At 33.4% G+C, this 21,199-nt stretch overlaps 1 protein-coding gene across 1 annotated transcript; it reads right to left on the bottom strand.

The window, feature by feature from the left end:
• Positions 1–1,073: 1,073 nt before the first annotated feature.
• LOC143067258 (putative 2'-deoxynucleoside 5'-phosphate N-hydrolase 1) lies at positions 1,074–20,744 on the bottom strand. The gene is made up of 5 exons (XM_076240369.1): positions 20,669–20,744; positions 10,205–10,348; positions 2,793–2,858; positions 1,922–2,032; positions 1,074–1,201 (listed from the first exon to the last, which is right to left on the bottom strand). Exons 2-5 carry the CDS (start codon positions 10,341–10,343, stop codon positions 1,089–1,091), a joined length of 429 nt encoding a protein of 142 aa, XP_076096484.1. The 5' UTR covers positions 10,344–10,348; positions 20,669–20,744; the 3' UTR covers positions 1,074–1,088.
• Positions 20,745–21,199: the final 455 nt, after the last annotated feature.

Genomic DNA, 21,199 nt, shown 5'->3' with positions numbered 1-21,199 from the left:
ATTTCTGTCATGTAGTGTTTTAAGTGTGTTGGCCTTTGTTTTTGTTGCTTTATTTTCCTCTTATAGTTGATGTGTTTCCCTCAGTTTTTAGTTTGTTAAAAGGATTTTCCCTCAATTGATTTATGACTTTTGAACACCGGAATACTACTGTTGCCTTTATTTCTGCTATAAAACAGCACTCAATATTCTCTTATTTATATATCAGTTTAAACAACAATATGTTTGAACATTGTCATAAAGCAGGAGGTTTGACATGCCATAAAACCACTATTTTAAGATGTCCTGTTCGAAGTCAAAAATATAGTAGTTATCAAATAGTGTTTCTAAGTGTGTTGGCCTTTGTTTTTGTTGCACTTTGGTATACCTGCTGTTCCTTTGTTTTTCTCTTATAGTTGATATGTTTGCCTTGGTTTCGGTTTGTAAAAAGGATATTTTCTCTCAATTGATTTATGACTTTTGAACACCGGAATACTACTGTTGCCTTTATTTCTGCTATATAACAGCACTCAATATTCTCTTATTTAAATATCAGTTTAAACAAGTTAAATCAAATAAATAATTTATATGCTAACATTTTCGGAAATAAAACTTATATTTCAAATGAAGCATATGAATTATCAGAAGTGTATTACTAGTCTAGTAAAGGACTTCTGGTATTTCTATTAAAATGGTTAGAAATATCAGGCTGATAATTTTTTTCACCCAGGCACGCATTTCACCAACAAAAGACTCATCAGGGAATCTTCAATCAACAAAGTTGAAAGGCCAAATTCAATCAAATATGAAGTGTCGACATTCCCATAGGTATTGCCAAAAAAAGCTGAGAAATTTTTTTAAGTGGAAGAAAATCCCTTGTTTTTCGCATAATTCAAAGTTTGTAAACAGCTTTTTTTAAAGAAATACAGTATGACAGGATCAATGAAAAACGTTTTAAGATACATATATCTAGAACACATGGATTAAACACTCTAAAGATAAAGCAACAGCTTATGTGCTCCTATGCTTAGAGGATAATTATACTTTAGATGTTAATATATAAATATAGATTATTGAAAAGAACATAAAAACAATGGTAAGTTAAAAATATTTTATAATTCTTCTTTAAAAAACTCTTTAAAAATTGAAGGTGCTTCCGATTCTTTATAGTCTTTAACTATAAATGTTGATTCATTCTCTGCCCCACGAATCATTGCAGATAACCCTGAAATATAAATGAAATAATAATTAAACTATGATTTAGAAGATTTTATTTTCATAATTATGAAAGTTCCTCTTACATGTTTAATATAAAGTTGATTCTCAACTCAATTTATGTTTTTTAACAGTTTCCTTAGTGTCATTCTAATATAGAAGTAAAATGTCCAGTAAGATAAACATACAAACACACACAGTGTCTTGCACCTTTTATTAATCACTATACAGTATAGGTTTTACCGTATACTCTTATTAAAGGCGCTTTAGAGATTGAAATTATTTTCATCTTAGTCCATTGGACTCATCTGGGTCGTTGTCTTAATTGGCAATCATACCACATCTCTTATTTTCCAGTTAATGATGATGAAGCAAAGTTTTTTTTCTGTAAAATTTAATAATAGAAAAATTAAAATTAAAAACACAATAAAAAGTCTCTTGAATATTTCCTGTTAAATCATTCACATAATCCTATATACATGTGTTTGTAACATGAACATCAAATTCATGTTTCTTCACTAAGTTCAAAAATTTTGCCATGTATTTAGCATTGTTATTTTTCAACAATGGTAGAAAATGCAAGATAATTTTTTGCAATTTTGAGGAATGCTGTATTCCATAATATAAAAATTTTAGGTGTCTCTTTGTTAAATATGGTTAAAACTATTCACAATAATAAACACATCACAAAAATGCATGTAAAATTACAGTATAAGATGAAATAATTTACTTTTTCCTGTTTGTGGTCTGAATAAACAAAGTACAGTTTTCTTCAAATCTATTGCTCTTCCTATTTCATATCCTACACCAAGGGAGGGTTGTGTCACCTCAGCTACTAAATCTGTAAAAGATAGAAAGGACATTTTTGTCAAATTAGTACATCCCGTGTAAATCCTTTTCAAGTCTTTCATTTAATGGTGTAAAATGCTGTGTTCTCTTTTACATTTCAGTGAATACATTTTTTCATCAGTTAACAATATAAGACAAATAATTTTTTGTAGTAATGCTCTTCATAATGAATTCCATGTGAAGACAGTTACAAAGTCCCAGATATCCCTTTTTGCTCTATTGAAGGAGAACCAATTACAAAATGTCTCTTGACTGATTTTAAACTGGCTTGAAGTATTTGAAAAGGGCTCAGTAACACTAAGATAATAAATAGTACAGGTATAAATGAAAAACAAAGACTTCTTTAAGCAATGGAAAAGTCTACAATTTGCTCAAAGAAACCCCAAAGATCATTTGAATAAAAACACAAATGTGAGGTGCACTTTGACATTATATAGTGAAGATCTTAAATTGTTTTAATAAGTTCTAAGGGTTGTGAAGCAGTTTCGTTTACAATATTTTTACCCTCCAGAAAAAGCAATGGCAAAAATCATGATTTAATAAGGGAAAAACTCTAAAAATAATTTGGATTAAAAAAAAAACAAGGTGCATAATTGCATTATATACATGTAGTGAAGATTCTTAGAAGTATAAACTTATTTCTAGAATTATGATTCTTTGTACAATTGACAAAATTTCTCTTGTAGGTCACTTTAATCCTGTTATCCATATCCTAATTTCTTATTTTTTTCATCATCTATCTATATACCTACAATCACTTTCATTTAACCATTCCATGTCTCTGTCATGAATTTCCTTTTCACTTAAATCTTTTTCTTCTGAAACAAAGCATTAACATCAAAGATTATAATGTTATGTCTGTTAAAAGCCTTAAAATTCATTCATGAAGCTTTGATACATGTATTTCTTCAAACATTTTTTTATTGGAACACGTTCATTATAATCCTCTATATTTTGAAAATATAATTGAGATAAAGGAAATATGTTGTTAAATCCAATGAAAGATTACATGAACATGAGGCATAAGAAATTTACTTCCATGGGCAGATACAACTTTTAAAAACATCTTTCCAATGAGCAAAAGTCTGATTATTAATTATCATATTCTTACATTATAATTTTATCAATATTTGCTCTAGGATTTTTGAAAAAGCCCATCACACAGGGTAATATTAATAGAACTTGTAAAAATTCTATGCATTAACCATATAAATGACTCCATACAGGTGCCCTGGACGCTCTTAAATCACCTCTGTTTATCATCTGTTTATGTTAAAATGTTGCAGGTGCGATTCATAACAAGTAATCAAAGCACTGTAAGCGCTGTAGGCAGTTAACCAAAAACCAAGCCAAACATAATTATAACAAGAGGCTGTCACAACGACAGCAAACCGGATTTATTAATATTTATTTGTGTCCTGGCAATATCACAAGAACCATTACTGATGAATGGTGAAAGTGAAAATCGTCAATATCAAATTTGGCCTCCATTTTGTCATCAGTATCAACATATTAAAATTTGAAATCTTAGATTGAATGGTTCATGAGTAAATGCAACAACGTGAATGGAAACACCATTTTACAATCTTTCAAGAACCATAACGCCTGAACGGTAAAAGTCAAAATCGTCATTATTGAACTTGACCTCTATTTTGTCATCAGTAACAACATATAAAAATTTCAAAAGCTTTGGTTGAATGGTTCATGATAAAATGCACGGACACGACTGGAAACACCATTTTTCAATCTTTCAAGAACCATAACTCCTGAACGGTAAAGGTCAAAATCGTCATTATTGAACTTGACTTCTATTTTGTCATCAGTTACAACATATTAAAATTTGGGAAGCTTTGGTAGAACAGTTCATGCATAAATGCACGGACACAACTTGAAACACCATTTTTCAATCTTTCAAAAACCATAACTCCTGAACGGTAAAAGTCAAAATCGTCATTATTTAACTTGACCTCCATTTTGTCATCAGTAACAACATATTAAAATTTGGGAAGCTTTGGTAGAACAGTTCATGCGTAAATGCACGGACACGACTGAAAACTCCATTTTTCAATCTTTCAAGAACCATAACTCCTGAACGGTAAAAGTCAAAATCGCCATTATTGAACTTGACCTTCATTTAGTTGTCAGTAACAACATATTAAAATTTTAAAAGCTTTGGCCGAACGGTTCATGAGTTAATGCACGGACAACATTTGATTGCCGCCCGCCCGACCGCCCGACTGCCCGACCGCCCGGCCGCCCGGCCGCCCGCCGAGCATCCCCAAATCAATAACCGACATTTTTGTCACAAAAATCCGGTTAAAAACTGTTGCAATGTTGCTTCAATTTTTTTTAAAGATTTTTAAACAGAACAAACATTTAACATTCATATATTGTACATTTATGTTCATTTAATGAATTAATCATTAAAGCAAATAATTCATATTTTGTCAAAGTTTTTTAAAGCAACGCATATATCAAGTATATTTTTTCATCGTCATAGAGGCTGCAGTGATACAAGTTTGCAATGATTGCAGTTCTTCTAGTTGTTAGTTAACGTTGGTATTAGTTGACTGTTAGTAGTTCAAGCTGACTTTAGTACGAGCTTGTAAAAGTATGAATGGACTTGCTTCCATGGAAAGAAAACTGAGTTTGTGTTCAACAGTTCAAAAGTTATGAGACACACATCTGACAAATGTTTACTACTACAGGGATTAAAGGTGAGGTCTGTCTAACCTGTCCATAGTAAATGTAAATGTCCCCCACATTCACCCCAAGTCTATGATTTCTGAGTTTGGAATAAAATGACAGGTAATTATAATCAAAGAGCAGAATGCTCTGAGGGATACGATTGCCATAGTTTTCATTGACACATGTATAGCATTTCTGCCAACTTTTCATTAAGCAAATGCATGAGATTTGGCCAAAATTGAAAAGATCAAAGAGGAAAAAAATAGATCAAAGGATACTGCCGCAAAAAAGCATGAACATGCGTGAGTCTCAAGCATTTTTGACAGCCCTGGTACACCTGGAGTGGATAGTATTATTTTCAAAACTAATTCAACTGCACATGCAAAATGTAATAATCTGAATTGTTACTCAACTTTAAAAGTAGCCAATCCCGGATACACGTGTATGAGAAATGTACTTATTGTATTTTATTTTTGTACTATCACATACATGTGATGGACTGTGAAACTCAGATCAGGAGATTGGGAAATTTTGATCAGGAGATTGGGACTCAAATCAGGAGTTTTTTTATCGACATTAATTTTGTCGTTAATGTAACCGTTCAATGTAGAAATTGTCTTTTAAAGTGTTCTTTCATTTACATCATAATGTAATGTTTTTATACACCCTAGTACCCTTGTTGCCTTTCTATTGAATCTATCTGAATGCTTTTCAAATAAAAATATTGAGAAGAGTCTGTTTCTTGTTTGTTGTTGTGTTTGAAAATTGATTGTTCACTGCTTGCAAATAAATGATTATATACAAATAAGAAAGAAATATGCTATACATGTATATTTTAAACATCATAAATTAATTAAAAAATAACTAACAATAACAATAGTAAATTGTATGTTTTTTTTAGCATTATAAAAGTAATTTTTCTAGATAGAAGCTTGAGACTGTGTTAAAGATTTTGCTTTATTTAGTTGAATGAGGATAATCTATTTTACTGTCCAAAATTATTGAGACATTTTTCTACACCATTTGTTTAAGGGATACAGAGTTTTATTAAGTCTATAATTATGTACAATTCTGCATATAATAGAATATCAACAAATGGAAGTTTTTAACGACCTTGACTGGCTATACAGCCCTTGCACGGTCGGTATAGAATATTTACAGGTCAGAATTGTTATATAAATTTCAACTTAATCTTTGAAAAGAAGTCTAGATTCCCACAATATTTTTTTAAATTTATATTATTTTGTTTGTCCAAAACATTTGAGTTCATTTAATTACCATCCTTTTATGGTTATTTGATTAAAATATAATTCATTTATTTTACAATTTACATTTTTGAACGATAAATAACTTATGATAGGATAAATCAAAGGGAAGTAACCAAAATTTATTTCAAAAATTTAATACAGTAAGTTTTTATCACACAACGGCAATTAGCGATCATTAGCCAGACGTAAGCATCGTTGATTACCAGTATGTTTGACACCCAAGCTGTCAAGAGAAGCCATATAATTACACATCTTCTTTGATTTACAGGTAGAATTTGACACTGGTGTCAAATTACACCTGTACCATGTGTACCATAGTAAGAAATTATCAAAAATGGAAGCTGAAAATTCTTTCATGAAATATTTCATACACGGGATTTTTTTTTCTCCTTAACGGGAGGACGGGAGGAGACCCCTGAAAACGGGAGTCGGGAGGTTCACATGTATGCTGTCAATTCCAAGTTTACTTTCCACAGCAGTCAGTGAGAGTGAGAGAAGGTATTTCACTTCGTATCTTATCATCGTTAATTCTAGGAGGAACCCAATTTCTAACGCTTTAAAAATTATTTTTTTGGGTCAGTGGGACTCCTTTCCGTACACACTCCTCTGTTTAAATTAAGATCATTCTTCATATGATACGACGTTTATCGACATCTAACAAGTTAATTAAAGAGTCGTAGTGTATTTCGTTGACGGAAAATACTTCCAGAAGGCCAGAAGGGAGACAACTCGAAACGATAATATGGAAGATTCCATTTCGGCTGAAGGGGTGTTATAGGTAAACATATAATTTAAATATTTTAATTTAAATGATGCATATGATTTAAAATTATGCAACAACAATAACCCTCAATAGCAGACAGACATAGAAAAAATCCCATGAGTTTCAAATTAATCAATGAAGTGGGGAATCCAGAGCAACCACTCAATCTCATACCCCTTGAAATCAAGAAAACTATACGCATGCGCATTAATACACAAACAAACCCCCGACTTGCGATTTGGAACAAGAACGTTTATCAAATCTTAATGATATGATGAATGGTTCTCCATTTCTTTATGAGAGTACAGTATCAAATATCAGCTTCATAACGGTTAAATATAGAAAAACTCCTTCAGTTCTTATATGACAGAAATAGAATTATCGGAATTCAGAGAACTCTCGCATTTATCTAAACTGGGGAATTCCCTCTGACGTGTTTCTAAATTTATAAAAACACTAAATATAAATACTGCTCAATTCTGATTTTCCGTGTTGTTAAAAACACGCATATAAGTCAAGGGAAATATCAAACATGAAGATTATGAGAAGAACATTACAGGAAAGTTGTTTATGTTCATTTTTCTGCTTCTTTTTTCCATTTAAAGCAAGACAATCATAAGAAGCTGAGATGTTACTGAATGTTTAGAATAAAACGGTTGACGTGAGGGAATGAGCCCTGAGTCAACGGTAAAAGTCTACAGATTGCTGGAAAGCAATCGTATCCCAAAAACAGTTGGTCAAACATTCTTCGGCTTGAAAGATGTTTTCTTTAAAATGAGCCATATGAAAATGAAAATTTTTATAGGACCATAAATAATTCAAATTATAATTAACGTAAATTCTTTAAACCTACTAATTATTTTCCATCAATAAAATTTTTTAATTATCAAAAAAATGATTGTAACATAATGCTGTTACGAAGTCTTCCAAACAAAGTTCCCATAATTATTCATTCCCATGGTCGCCTGAAATTGGACAAGGTCTAGTACACGTTGGTTAGGTCTAGCAAAGTGACATGCATATGTGACGTCCATGAGATTGATATTGTATGTTATTCAATCTTTTTGTGACGTCCATGAGATTGATATTGTATGTTATTCAATCTTTTTGAAATGACAAACACGAATGAATATGGTTTAGTTTAGGAGTTGGTATTTCAATCTTATACAAGTTCTCAAAACACACACAAGAGGGGGTGGGTGACCCTAGGGACTACCCGTATATTTCATTTTTAAAATGTGTTATCTTGTCCCATACATGTAAGTTCTCAAACAGGAGGGTGTACAGTGACCATAGGGACCCCCTTATAATTCATTTGATTTGTAATATTGTCCCATACATAAAAATATATTGTTTAAGATTGTGGATCTCGACCGTTATAAATTCTCAAACAGAAAGGGGTAGAGTGGCCCCATGAACTCCACCTATATTTCATATGATTTGTTATATTGTCCCATACATGAATATATATGGTTTAGGGGTGGGGATCTCGACCGTTTCCAAGTTCTCAAATAGGAGGGGTGGGGTTACCTGCAGGGAATCCCCCTATATTTCATTTGATTAGTTAAATTGTCCCCTACATGAAGATATATGGTTTAGGGGTGGGGATCTCGACCGTTACCAAGTTCTCAAACAGGAGGGGTGGGGTGACCCCCAGGGACTCCACCTATATTTCATTTGATTATATATATATTGTCCCATACATGAATAAATATGGTTAAGGGGTGGGGATCTCGACTGTTTCCAAGTTCTTAAACATGGAGGGGTGGGGTGATCCTAGGGACTTCCCCTATATTTCATTTGATTAGTTAGTTAGTCTCTGACATACATGAATGTATATGGTTGAGGGGTGGGGATCTCATCCGTTTCAAAGTTATCAAACAGGAGGAGGTAGAGTGGCCCAATGGACTCCACCTATATATCATATGATTTGCTTACATTCAGGTATCATATAATATAGTTGCACTATTTGTGCCTGTCCCAAGTCAGGAGCCTGTAATTCAGTGGTTGTCGTTTGTTTATGTGTTACATATTTGTTTTTTGTTAATTTTTTTTTATATAAATAGGGCCATTAGTTTTCTCGTTTGAATTGTTTTACATTGTCTTATCGGGGCCTTTTACAGCTGACTATAGTGTATGGTCTTTGCTCCTTGTTGAAGGCCATACGATGACCTATAGTTGTTAATGTCTGTGTCTTTTTGGTCTCTTGTGGATAGTTGTCTCATTTACAATCATACCACATCTTTTTTTTTTATATAAGAAAGTTCCAGCTATTTTAAATGACCTATCAAAATGGAGAAGAAAAAAATACCCCTTGAAATTGCAGTAATATGTTTAACTTTAAAAGCATCTAACATGCATTACCAACATTTATCACTGATAAAGAAAATTTATACTGTTACCAGGAACATATATATTGTCAGATAAACTGTTCCCAGCTGTCACATTGTATTGGATTTTGACATTAAAATTGGTGTACAAAATATTTTCTGCTTTTTCTTTCTTTTACATATATGTTTTGGTTTTCAATTCTAGTGTTTATTTTTCTTTACCATGCAAAGATGTATTTTGTCACCTGTCTGGATTTTTTAGTTAATAGCCAAAACCCGGGATTACCCTTTTCCTCTTCCGGAATCGGATCCGATATTGTAATTGTCTTCTCGCGGCAGCCATTTTGTTTTCAATGTTGTTTTTGACAGATAGTGAGATACGATTTTACTCGGATTTACACATTATATGTCGGCAATTTTCTGTATAAAGCTAGCGGTTGAACAAATTGAACATCGCTGTCATAAATAGTAATGATGAAAATAAGTTTGAGATCGTTTATTAGATCGAAACTTTGGTAAAAACGTTTGCAAAGTTATTTTTTTATTTTCTTTCAAGTTCCGTCGGGCATGTCGGGCGTAGCTAGTAACCAAGTAGAAAGTCCGACTGCAAAAGTGGAATGTCGCAGACCTCGTCTTTTAATTCAAAATTGCCGCCAACAGCGTGATCAGTTGAACTTATATGATCTTATATTAATAGACTACTGACGTAGTTGACTACGTATTGATGACCAACAATATTCCTACGACTTTTGCAATTTGGGAAATCTTAACTACTTTTTCTTTAGAGATTTACGTTGATTAAATATTTCATACATTTGTTCTTTGACATCTTAGCCAAAAGCTCAGGGGACAATAAACTACATAAGGATTCCTAATGTGCTCTACTTCCTATGTGCAACTTCAAAACTTTTGGGAAAATCGACGATCATTTAAGGTTTTTCTGGTCATATTTTTTGTAATCCAGAATGAAAAGTATGAAAAAACTGTCCAATAAGTTATAAATAACATAGATAACAATGGCACGTATTTCAGCATTTATTTGGTAGAACACAAATCCAGGGTGGTCGCATAAGGCAGCTTAACTGCCTAAAAATGTACTTCTTTAGCAGATTTACCTTTTTCAACTGAAGAGTTGCCGACATGCTCTGTCAACACTTTACCATACTGTCTTAACTGTTCTATAAGTCTGGCGTACAGATCAGCATCATCTCTACCAGCCCTGATACTTCCAGCAAAATATATCTTTCTTGACATTGTTTCTGGAAAATTAAATTAAAATATCAATAAATTGGAATTGATTTACTCTTCCAATATCTTTTTCTTTTCAATCAATAATGTTTATACCCCTTGTGTTTAATTACCAAAGAAAAAATTTGTTAAATCAAAGTGCTGTAAGCACTGATTGCAATTAACAAAAAATCAAGGCAAACGTAATTATGAAAACTGTGGCAATGTTGCTTCAACATTAAACATTCATATATATTTTACATTTATGTTTATCTAATGAATTAATCATTAAGGCAAATAATTTATGTATTATCAAGGTTTCAAAAGCAATGCATATATACATATCAATGTATATTTTTTATGGTGAGTCTGGCTGCAGTGGTACAAGTTAGCAATGATTGCAGTTGTTCTAGTTCGTAGTTAACGTTGGTTTTAGTTGACTGTTAGTAGTACAAGTTGACTTACAAAAAAAATGTAGTACGAACATGTACAAAATGATGTAATACAAATGTAGTATGAATGGACTGGTTTCCCTGGCAAGAAAACTAAGTTTGTGTTCTATAGTACAAAAGTTACGAGCCACAAATCAGACAAATGTTCACTACTACAGGGATCAAAGGTGAGGTCTGACTGACATGCCCATAGTAAATGTAAATAATTTGTTATATTGTCCCATACATGAATATTTATGGTTTATGCCCGTGTCACACTGTCCCGATTTTTATATACAATTGACACCCGAATGCGAAAATTGTAAGTTCGTACGAAGTTGGTCCCGATCTCGTTAAAATACCAAAAAGTGACCGAAGCAAGTACGATGAATAACGAAGTCTATACGATGGTGCCGAAGTTATATACGATAGCAAAAGATGGACATACGAAGGTTAACTGAAGACGGATATTTAAGCTTCATATCTCAGCCGAAGCCTACACGATGGGTCACGAAGGCTACACGATGGATTACGAAGGCTACACGATGGATTACGATGATTGCGCGATGGCCATACGATGTCTAAAAGACGTCGTGTACATCTTGTTTGAACTGTAAAATGTGTGCACTAGTCTGAATAATCACCCATAATTATGCCGATGTTTACTGATCTATCTTAAAGGTAAGGTAATGGGTTCGTTGATCCCTTTTATTCAAAAAGAGCTCTTTCCAGGAGAATATCATAATAATATAGACAAAAGGAAGGATGTGGGGAAAGCAACAAATGCCGCAAAATATGACATATAGAAAACAAAACGGTTATGGAGTAAACATTCATGTGACAACAACTCAGACGATACATAAAAAATCAGAAAAATGAAGAAAAAGTTGGTTTCCCTATATACGTGTACCTGCAGTGTAGGTGTACAAGGCGCGTTTATGATTTTCATCATGTTACTTGATTGAAAAATTGACAAAAAATAATATTTTACTTGTAAAAGTAAATCCTGAGCCTGTAATATCTGCTCTTCTTGTTCCATTTTAATTAATAGAAACAACGCTGTCGCCTTTCTTGTTCTCATAGAATCATATGACATGAGCTCCATGTTTTGTGAACGTCTTTCTTAACTGTCGTATTAGACTGACCAGTGCATATCGCGAATGGCACTTTAAATGTATTTTAGCGCGAAAATTTACTTACATTTAGCTTGATTTATTGCCGTCGTAGTTCCATCTTGTCGCCTTCGTACTTTTATTCGATGGCAACACGACGGGATTACGAGGTCTTCACGAAGTCGTGTTGCTATCGTAAGACCTTCGGGTAGCTTTGTGATTCATTCGTGAAGTCATCGTAATGTCAAAACTGCCCGATGGAAACACGAATGCAATACGATGTTCAAAGATGCATTCCCGGTGACATTACGATGGTGAGGATGGTGATACAAACTCAATACGAACCCTCAACATCGGACGCACCTTCGGGGATTTTTTAACATGTTAAAAAATTTAGAACCCTTCTCGAAGTTGTCCCCGAAGGCTAGAAAAAGTGGCCGATGGTTAGAGATGGTTAGAGATGGCACTACGAATAGCCCGATCTGGATACGATCAGTCGCGATTTTGAAAATTTCCATAATCGTGTTGCCATCGGCTTAAAAATCGGGACAGTGTGACACAGGCATTAGGGGTGGTTATCTTATCAGTTTCCAAGTTCTCAAACAGGAGGGGGTAGGGTGACCCCAGGGACTCCCCCTATAGGTTGCACGCCTCTTTTGGGGTGATTTAGAATATTCATAGAAAATTAATTTTGTTTACATACTGGTTCCCAGTTATGCTCTCTGTGTTCCATCTCATAGAGACATAACTTGGGAATGTTAAACTAGAGGCTCTCAAGAGCCTGTGTCGCTCACCTGTTAATGTGTTTACTGATGTCGGCCATCTTCGTTGGTAGGCGGGGTCATTAGACACTTTTTTTAAAATAGATACCCTAGTATTATGATTGTGGCCAAGTTTGGTTAAATTTGGCCAAGTCGTTTTAGAAAAGATTTTTATACAAGTTACAAAAATGACGAAAAGTTGTTCAATATTGACTATAAAGGGCAATAACTCCTTAAGGGGTCCTCTAACAATTTTGATCATGCTGACTTATTTGTAGATCTTACTTTGCTGAACATTATTGCTGTTTACAGTTTATCTCTATCTATAATAGTATTCAAGATAATAACCAAAAACTGCAAAATTTCCTTAGAATCACCAATTTTAGGGCAGCAACCCAACAACAGGTTGTCCGATTCAACTCAAAATTTGTGAGGGGATATATCTTATTCTGATGGACATTTAAATCTTGAAAGATTTGCCCAAAATGTCTTAGTTTCAAAGATATAAAGCAAAAACTGCATTTTACCACTATGTTCTAATTTTAGCCATGTCGGCCATTTTGTTTGGCAGGCTGGGTCATCGGACACATTTTTTAAACTATAAACCACAATGATAATTGTGGCCAAGTTTGGTTAAATTTGGCAAAGTAGTTTTGGAGAAGAAGATTTTTAGAAAAGTTACAAAAAATGACGAAAAGTTGTTAAAAATTGACTATAAAGGGCAATAACTCCTTAAGGGGTCAACTGACAATTTTGGTCATGTTGACTTATTTGTAGGTCTTACTTTGCTGAACATTATTGCTGTTTACAGTTTATCTCTATCTATAATAGTATTCAAGATAATAACCAAAAACTGCAAAATTTCCTTAAAATAACCATTTCACAGGCAGCAACCCAACAACAGGTTGTCCTATTCGTCTGTAAATTTCAAGGCAGATAGATCTTGACCTGATCAACCATTTTACCCTGTCAGATTTGCTCTAAATGCTTTGGTTTTTGAGTTATTAGCCAAAAACTGCATTTTACCCCTATGTTCTATTTTTAGCCATGGCGGCCATCTTGGTTGGTTTGACGGGTCACACCACACATTTTTTAAACTAGATACCCCAAGGATGATTGTGGCCAAGTTTGGTAGAATTTGGCCCAGTAGTTTCAGAGGAGAAGATTTTTGTAAAAGTTTACGGACGACAGACGACGGACGCAGGACGACGGACGCCAAGTGATGAGAAAAGCTCACTTGACCTTTCAGGTCAGGTGAGCTAAAAATATAACAGTACATATAAATGTGCATATTGTTTACATTAAAATCTGTGGTAACCCTTCATTGGAGGTAGGGGTAGTTAAGAAAATTAGTGTTAGTGTAAACTTTGAAAAGTTCAGGGCATATATAAACGTTGAAAATATGCCGCACAGCCCTATTGAATTACTATTATTAAACTTGATATTTAGGTGTATCATAAGCCAAAGATCAAGACTGCATGACAACCATGAGCTACTATTTCAGGACTTGATATTCAGGTCAATCAGGTGTATCATAAGCCTGAGATGAAGACTGCATGACTACTAGGAAGTACTATTTCAAGACTTGATATTTATGTGCATCATAAGCCAAATATCAAGATCACATGACTACCATGACATACTATTCAAAGACTTGATATTTAGGTGTATCATAAGCCAAAGATCAAGACTAAATGATTACCATGTACTTCTTAAATTATTAAAACACCCTTTACCCAATACACCTAATCGCTATTTATTCCATTCCGGATAAGTTCTAAAATTACACAACTTTTTCATCCAGTTGAAGCTATCTGGGACCCTGTTTAAACAATTAACCATGCATGATACTTTTTAATGAGACCTGTTAAAACTACCGTAAATACTTCAAACAAAATATTTTTTTACTTCAATTTTAATTTCGAAAAAAAGTGGATCATACAATATCAAAGTTTCTTGATGATCACTTTCTTAAGTTTTTTCTTCCTCAGCTCACTGCTGATGACCTCCATTTTTCGGCCGTTGACCTCAAACAGGAAGTTGTATAAATGACTGTTTTTCCCGGAATGGACTAAATAGCGATAAGGTGTATGCTAAAGCCCAAATATGGTTATATCATCAGGTCACATGATTACCGTATAATGTCGAAAAATTTACTGTAACATGTAAAGAAAGTTTACTGTAACATGTACATTAGCTAAATATAGATAACTGTAACCATGAAAAATCCCACTGAAAGGATAATTGTTGAGATTATCGCGGGAACATAACGTTCCAACTATTGTACATGTCTATTGTCGACGTCGTATTGTCAGTGACGTCGCCTTGGGCGGAAATACGTACTTGTATATTAAATGTAATGGCTGAACAGTTGTTGTAATATCGTTGCCTGAACTATCATCTATATTTATGGTGCCTTGACCAATGGATCTCGTAAAATTGAAATCAGTCCGATCGGGAAACAGAAGCGCTGTTACCAGATTATTCCGAAGATTAGATGAAGCGAAGGAAAATTCGAATTTCGACGAAGAAGAAGTTATTGCAACACTCGGAAAACTAGTGCAAAAACAAACATTGTTTGAGGACTTAAACGAACAAATTCTAAAGTTAACAGAACCGGAAAATGTGGAAAATGAGATTATTGATTCAGACGAATATTCAGTGGATATGGAAACAAAGATTCGACACATACGTAAGTTCATACAAAATGTCCAAACACCACAGTCCCGTCATATTGATTCACATACAACAACCCACACATTAAATCCAGAAACTATACCGTTTGTTCCATTTTGACATTTGTTGAGATTATCGCAGGAACATAACGTTCCAACTATTGTACATGTCTATTGTCGACGTCGTATTGTCAGTGACGTCGCCTTGGGCGGAAATACGTACTTGTATATTAAATGTAATGGCTGAACAGTTGTTGTAATATCGTTGCCTGAACTATCATCTATAATAATTGAACCTTTTTAGATATCAACAAGATACATATTTATCCACTGGATAACTTTGATCCGCCGGTTAAATCTCAACCACTGGTTAACTCAACTGCCGGTTAAATCTGAACTGCTGGATAACTCAACCGCTGGTTAACTCAACCGCCAGTTAACTCAACCGCCGGTAAACTCAACCGCCGATTAACTCAACCGCCGGTTACCATATCTATATAAATAGGGTGCAAACATTAATCCATTATTCTGCCTCTGATGAAGGTCCTTTTCGGACCGAAACCCGTCAGGCTATAAAACATCACCAGGCGCTGTTAATTATGTGTATTGCAGTGATCGGGAAAGTTGTGCGCCCTGCGCCTATAGCGCATATCGACCAGAAATGGCGCATAGAGTGACTTATGTAAGCGCCCACGTGGCGCACGATATTTTTCACTTCGTTTCGATACGTCGTCAAATAGATTTCCGATCGTGTTCCGTGCCGCCATGTGTGTGTACACAACTGTGTAATGTTCCTCCAATGATAGGAGCACCTATATATTTTTGGGACTTCTCGGGTGTTTTCCTATGGAAATAATAGAACCATGGGGTGTAACTGATTACCCAAAAAACGTAATTAACCATCATTCATGATATGATTTTTTACAACCTTAAATTTGTAAAATTTGGCTAGTACAGACGAGATTTGTCTCTAATTATTATCTTTTAACTTAGTTCAGTTTGCTACTATTTCGATTGAAAAACCCCAAAGCCTTTTTATGAATATAGTTTTTGTCACCATAAAAGGCGACTAACTGTCCTTGTCACTTTTTGGTCTTTGGCTTGTTTTGACATTTTGTAAACATGCCTTCAGCGAATTGTTGTTTTGTTTTATCAATTAATGATACTCTCTACTGTTATTGTTGTCATCGTGATGAAGTTATAATAATACAAGAAGTGCAGAGGAAATGCCAAATATGTCCTCTAATACGGAACGTCTGGAATAAGTATGGTATCGACGAAGACCCAAATTTAATGTAAAAAAAAAACCATGCACATGAACAAGACAACAGTAGCAGTAGAAACATTGTAAATAAAGAATATCTTAAATATTATCTGGTTTGGAAGAAATTATTTTACATTCTTTGTTGAATTGAAATAACAAAATCACAGGCACAATATCTATAAGGCCAACCTTAAAAATATGTTTGTTTGCAGTTTTCCGACTGTACCTTCAGACTGAAGGGTCGGTAGGTAGGAAAAATATTTTATTTTATCAGCCAAAAAACAGTTTAAACAAGCAGTTACACTAAACCAAGTTTCTTGTAAAGAAAAAAAAAACATTTTAAAACAACAAACACTAAACATGCTAAAAACCAACATCAAATGAACAGGCATTTTCAGATAAAAAACTTTTTAACCAAAACTGAAACTTTTACATAAAATTAGTATCATTATCCAATTTATGACATAAAATATGGTATAATTATTAAATACTGGAACACTTATAAACAAGGAATGTCATTATGACTAGTACTGTTTTAAAGAAATATATTCAGACATGTAGGCTTCTTGACTAGAATGTTTTCATGAGTAGAGTATTTTCATCAGAAAAATGTAGATATTAAAGATTTATAAGACAATGTATTAAAGAGTGTATTTTTAATAAAAAAAAAAATAACCATTGAATCTTCCTCAATTGAAAAAAGGCAACTTGAAAAAAAAGTATTAAGACATTCGACTGTTTTCATATTTCTAACAATATTTAATTATATATGTGATAAGGTTATATTTTTGCCAGGCTTTAATGAAAACCAAAGAAATCTAAAGTTTGGGGTGAAATCCCTAGCACCCCATTAAAAGTAAATGGTCTGTACTGAAATGTTTTTAATGCATAAAAAAAATTGGCAGCATCGTTCCTAAGGACATGTTTTAATTGAATTCACACAGGCCACACAGTTTGGGTATATTTAATATTGTTAGAAAGAGAATAATTGCAATGAGTGGGGCAGCCCCCCTTATCCTAAAGGAGCATACTCATTGCAATCGAAGATAGATTTAATATAGAGAGAGTATATTTATTTTTCAAGCTAACCATTCATATTCTCTACATCTTTGTGTAGTTAGGGTTGCTTCTTATTGATTTGGCATGATCTATATCCATTAACATTTCAAATGAGCCCTTCCTCTGTACAGGCGTGTTTGCAGATATTATCCATGAAGATTTAAGTCACGGAGGAGTGGTTTCATCTTTGTCGTCTTCACAACGATTTGTAGAAAATATGCCATACTTCAAGCTGCTGTCGAATTATTTAACCACTGAAATTGGTTCCATAAAGTCAGGCTCCACAGATTCTGTACCCGATTTGTTTGAGACAGAATGGTTATCGTCTTAGTTATGAATATCCGCTGCATCATAGTCAATGATATCATCACACATCATTACATGTGCCTGAATCTGTATAAACAGTTTACTAATAAACTTTTTTGTTTGTTATTTGTCTTAAAATTGACACGAGACGACAGCGTAAAGTACTCCTCCGTGACTTCATGGATACCTGTAAACAATTTCCATGTGCTTTATCATTAAATGGTCACATGAACGCTTGACGGGAAGCTAAGAAAAACCGAACTTGAAATGCGTATTTGACCCAGACTTTAAATCATTTCCGGAAAGGACCCAAAGTTCCGGATCACGTCAATAGAAGTATTAAAAAAAAATTCTTCAAATTTAAAGCAATAAAATTTTCACAGTCGGGAGGATTTTCAAGGGTCGGTCGGTAAACTGCAAACAAACAATATTTTAATTTAAGCCTAATAGTATTTAAAATCATAAAGGTAAGTACCACCGAATGTAGGACAAAAAGTCACGGACAAAAAGTCACAGGACAAAAAGTCACATTTCAGTTTTTAGAATATTTTTCTTTAAACAAGAAAAAAATACTTTAAAAAATTTTTTTTTCTTAGTTTTCTTGAACTGTTATATATATTTAAGCAACTTTGTAATTGAAATTTATTCAATAAATATCAATAATGATCAAATAATTGTTATGAAAACAAAATTTCAAAGTCACTTGGTACTTAAATGGCTTCAAGGTGCCAAGAAATATCTCCTTTGCATGATTAAAATCTAATAATCACCATCTCTTTGCCGAGATATACTCTTTTTACTTTTTTCACTGTAGTCAATTCAAATGGCCCATTCATTTGACAACATGGCCCATTATTTTTTAAAATGGCCCCTTGAATTTAATTTTGAGGGGCCCTGGGCCCATAGAGAAAAAATCCTTCCAGATCACTGGTATTGGTATATATACTATATTTTTATGCTTTTACATTTTTCTCACTGATACACATAGTTAATATGGCTTCTACTAACAAAAGCTCCATTTGGAGCTAATGTGTTTAGAGACTACTTATGTCAGTACACCTTTCCTATATTGCCTTTAAATATATAAGCACTTTTCATGATTATTTAAGTTTATTTTTTTTAATTGGTAGTAGTATTGCATATGTGCATATTGTGTGATAATTAGGATGCTTGATAATTATCAGTCTTTGAAACAAGACATTTTTCATTGTCAGGGCCTTTTAAAGCTGACTATAAGATATGGTTTTTTTTCTTTTTGTTGAAGGCCATACAAATGTATGTTTGCAAATAATTGCTTATGTCCACTTCATTTGAACTTTGGAGTGTAGTTGTCTCATTGGCAATCATACCATTTAAGGAATGACTAATATTTTTTTCTGTCTCACAAAAGTGTCTATGAAGAAATAACATAAAAAATGTGGTGCACACAAAATAACCCATGTAGCGGGTTATTTTAAAGTGTGCACCACATTTTTTATGTTATTTCAAATAGACAGATAAAATATTAGTTATTTCTTATAATTTCAATTCTAAATTTCATTTTAAACTGGTGAAAACCATGAAAAAACATTGAAGGCATCACTGTCACATGACTAAATTATGTCTATGGGCTAATAAACTAAACAACGTCAGCCAATCAGAAGACGTGTTACATCCAAAATTAAATTATATCTCCTTATTTTAATATCAAACTTGTTGCTTGATCTGAATATTTACTTGGTTTTGATATAATTTGTTTAGCTCTGTAACAAGGGAGACAACTTGTGTTTTCTTTTAACATCCCACATTGAAGACAACTCTTTATGCCTTAGCCAAAGTTAAAATTATGCAGCTTTTTCATTAATAATAATCAGTGTTCTCCCCAGGATTTTTTTAAGGCGCAAAATTCAAGGGCGTGTACCTCTTTTTTTTTTAGAGTGAACTTGTGTGATCTGAAGCAATCAGTTATAATAATAATAATAAAATTCTTTATTTAACGAAGGTAACACATTTAACAATTACATGTTAATCTTCCAGGAGGCCTTCAAAAACTATTTATACAAATAGAAAACGGACAAAAATACATACAAAATTAAATACATAATACAGTTAAATATAGCAGCTTAAATATTGAATAAGCACATATATGAATTCAGTAGAAGAAAAGATATGCATTAGTTTCGTGCATCTTTATTCTGTTCAGTTAGAAAATAGTTTGAACAGTTGGTCTTAAATGTATCTAAATTATCTATTTCTTTAATATTATTTGGTAAATTATTCCAGGTACATGTAATAAGACCAGAATAAATCATGACATGCAATATGAATTATAATGCTTTGTGTTATGTGTTTAATAATGCAGAGTATTAATGTTTTACAAGAACATATATACACATGTATGAAATAAATTGATTTCAGTGGCGGATCCAGAAATTTTCATAAGTGGGGGCCCATTGACTGACCCAAGAGGGGGCCCGCTCCAGTCATGCTTCAATGATTCCCTTTATAAGCAACCAAATTTTTTCCCAAAAATGGGGGGTTGGGGGGGCGCGCCCCTCTAAATCCGACTCTGGATTTTAAAATGAAGAGACAGATTATTCGGTCTAGTCTGAGCTCTGACTGTAATTTGTAAAACAGGTAAAATGAATTATGGACATCCTGAATTCGGATTATGTACGTTCTGAAATATTTCACATGATTAAAGTGTTTCTCAATAATGTATCTTTGTATCAAAATAACAATAACAAGTAATAAATAACACCAACTTTAAAAGCCTTGAATAAACGTGGTCTTTGTTCAGTTTTTCTCTTTCCCGGGTTTTCTTATCATCTGTTCGGAACATTTCTTTTCATATGGTTTGTCTGACTACCTTTTTAATTTCTCTTTACCAATATTCCACAAAGTACTAAATAAATAGGCTTCAGAAATGCCCAACTTAATCTAAGAATAAACCCAGCAGGACAGAATTGAAAAATATGGAATCGTAAAAATATTACTATATGTAAGACCAATACATGACAATTACTAAGTTAAAAATCCGTGGTCTATCTCTGAAGGCAATCAAGGACGTATATTAACTAATTAATATATAATATTACGGATTACAAATGTGTCGAGGTTTGTGATTGGATAACAACACAGAGATGTCAGTATATATTCAGGAAACTGCCGGGGTATATACGACCGACCGTGCAAGGGCTGTATAGCCAGTCAAGGTCGTTAAAAACTTCCATTTGTTGTATATACGACGTTTTTATCCCCAATTGGAACCTCAAAAACGTCATCATAACACCGGT

This window comes from Mytilus galloprovincialis, chromosome 3 (genome assembly GCF_965363235.1).
Source record: "Mytilus galloprovincialis chromosome 3, xbMytGall1.hap1.1, whole genome shotgun sequence".
Lineage (NCBI taxonomy): Eukaryota > Metazoa > Mollusca > Bivalvia > Mytilida > Mytilidae > Mytilus > Mytilus galloprovincialis.
Note: the sequence above shows the minus strand (reverse complement) of the source record. Positions and strands in the feature narration are given on the sequence as shown.

Bases quoted from the DNA above. Each gene is read 5' to 3' on its own strand.
- LOC143067258 (XM_076240369.1), bottom strand. From the start codon at position 10,343: ATGTCAAGAAAGATATATTTTGCTGGAAGTATCAGGGCTGGTAGAGAT. The intron at 2,033-2,792 runs GTAGGTATATAG...TATCTTTTACAG, and splicing joins ATGGTTAAATGAAAGTGATT to ATTTAGTAGCTGAGGTGACA. The intron at 1,202-1,921 runs GTAAATTATTTC...TTTATATTTCAG, and splicing joins CAGACCACAAACAGGAAAAA to GGTTATCTGCAATGATTCGT.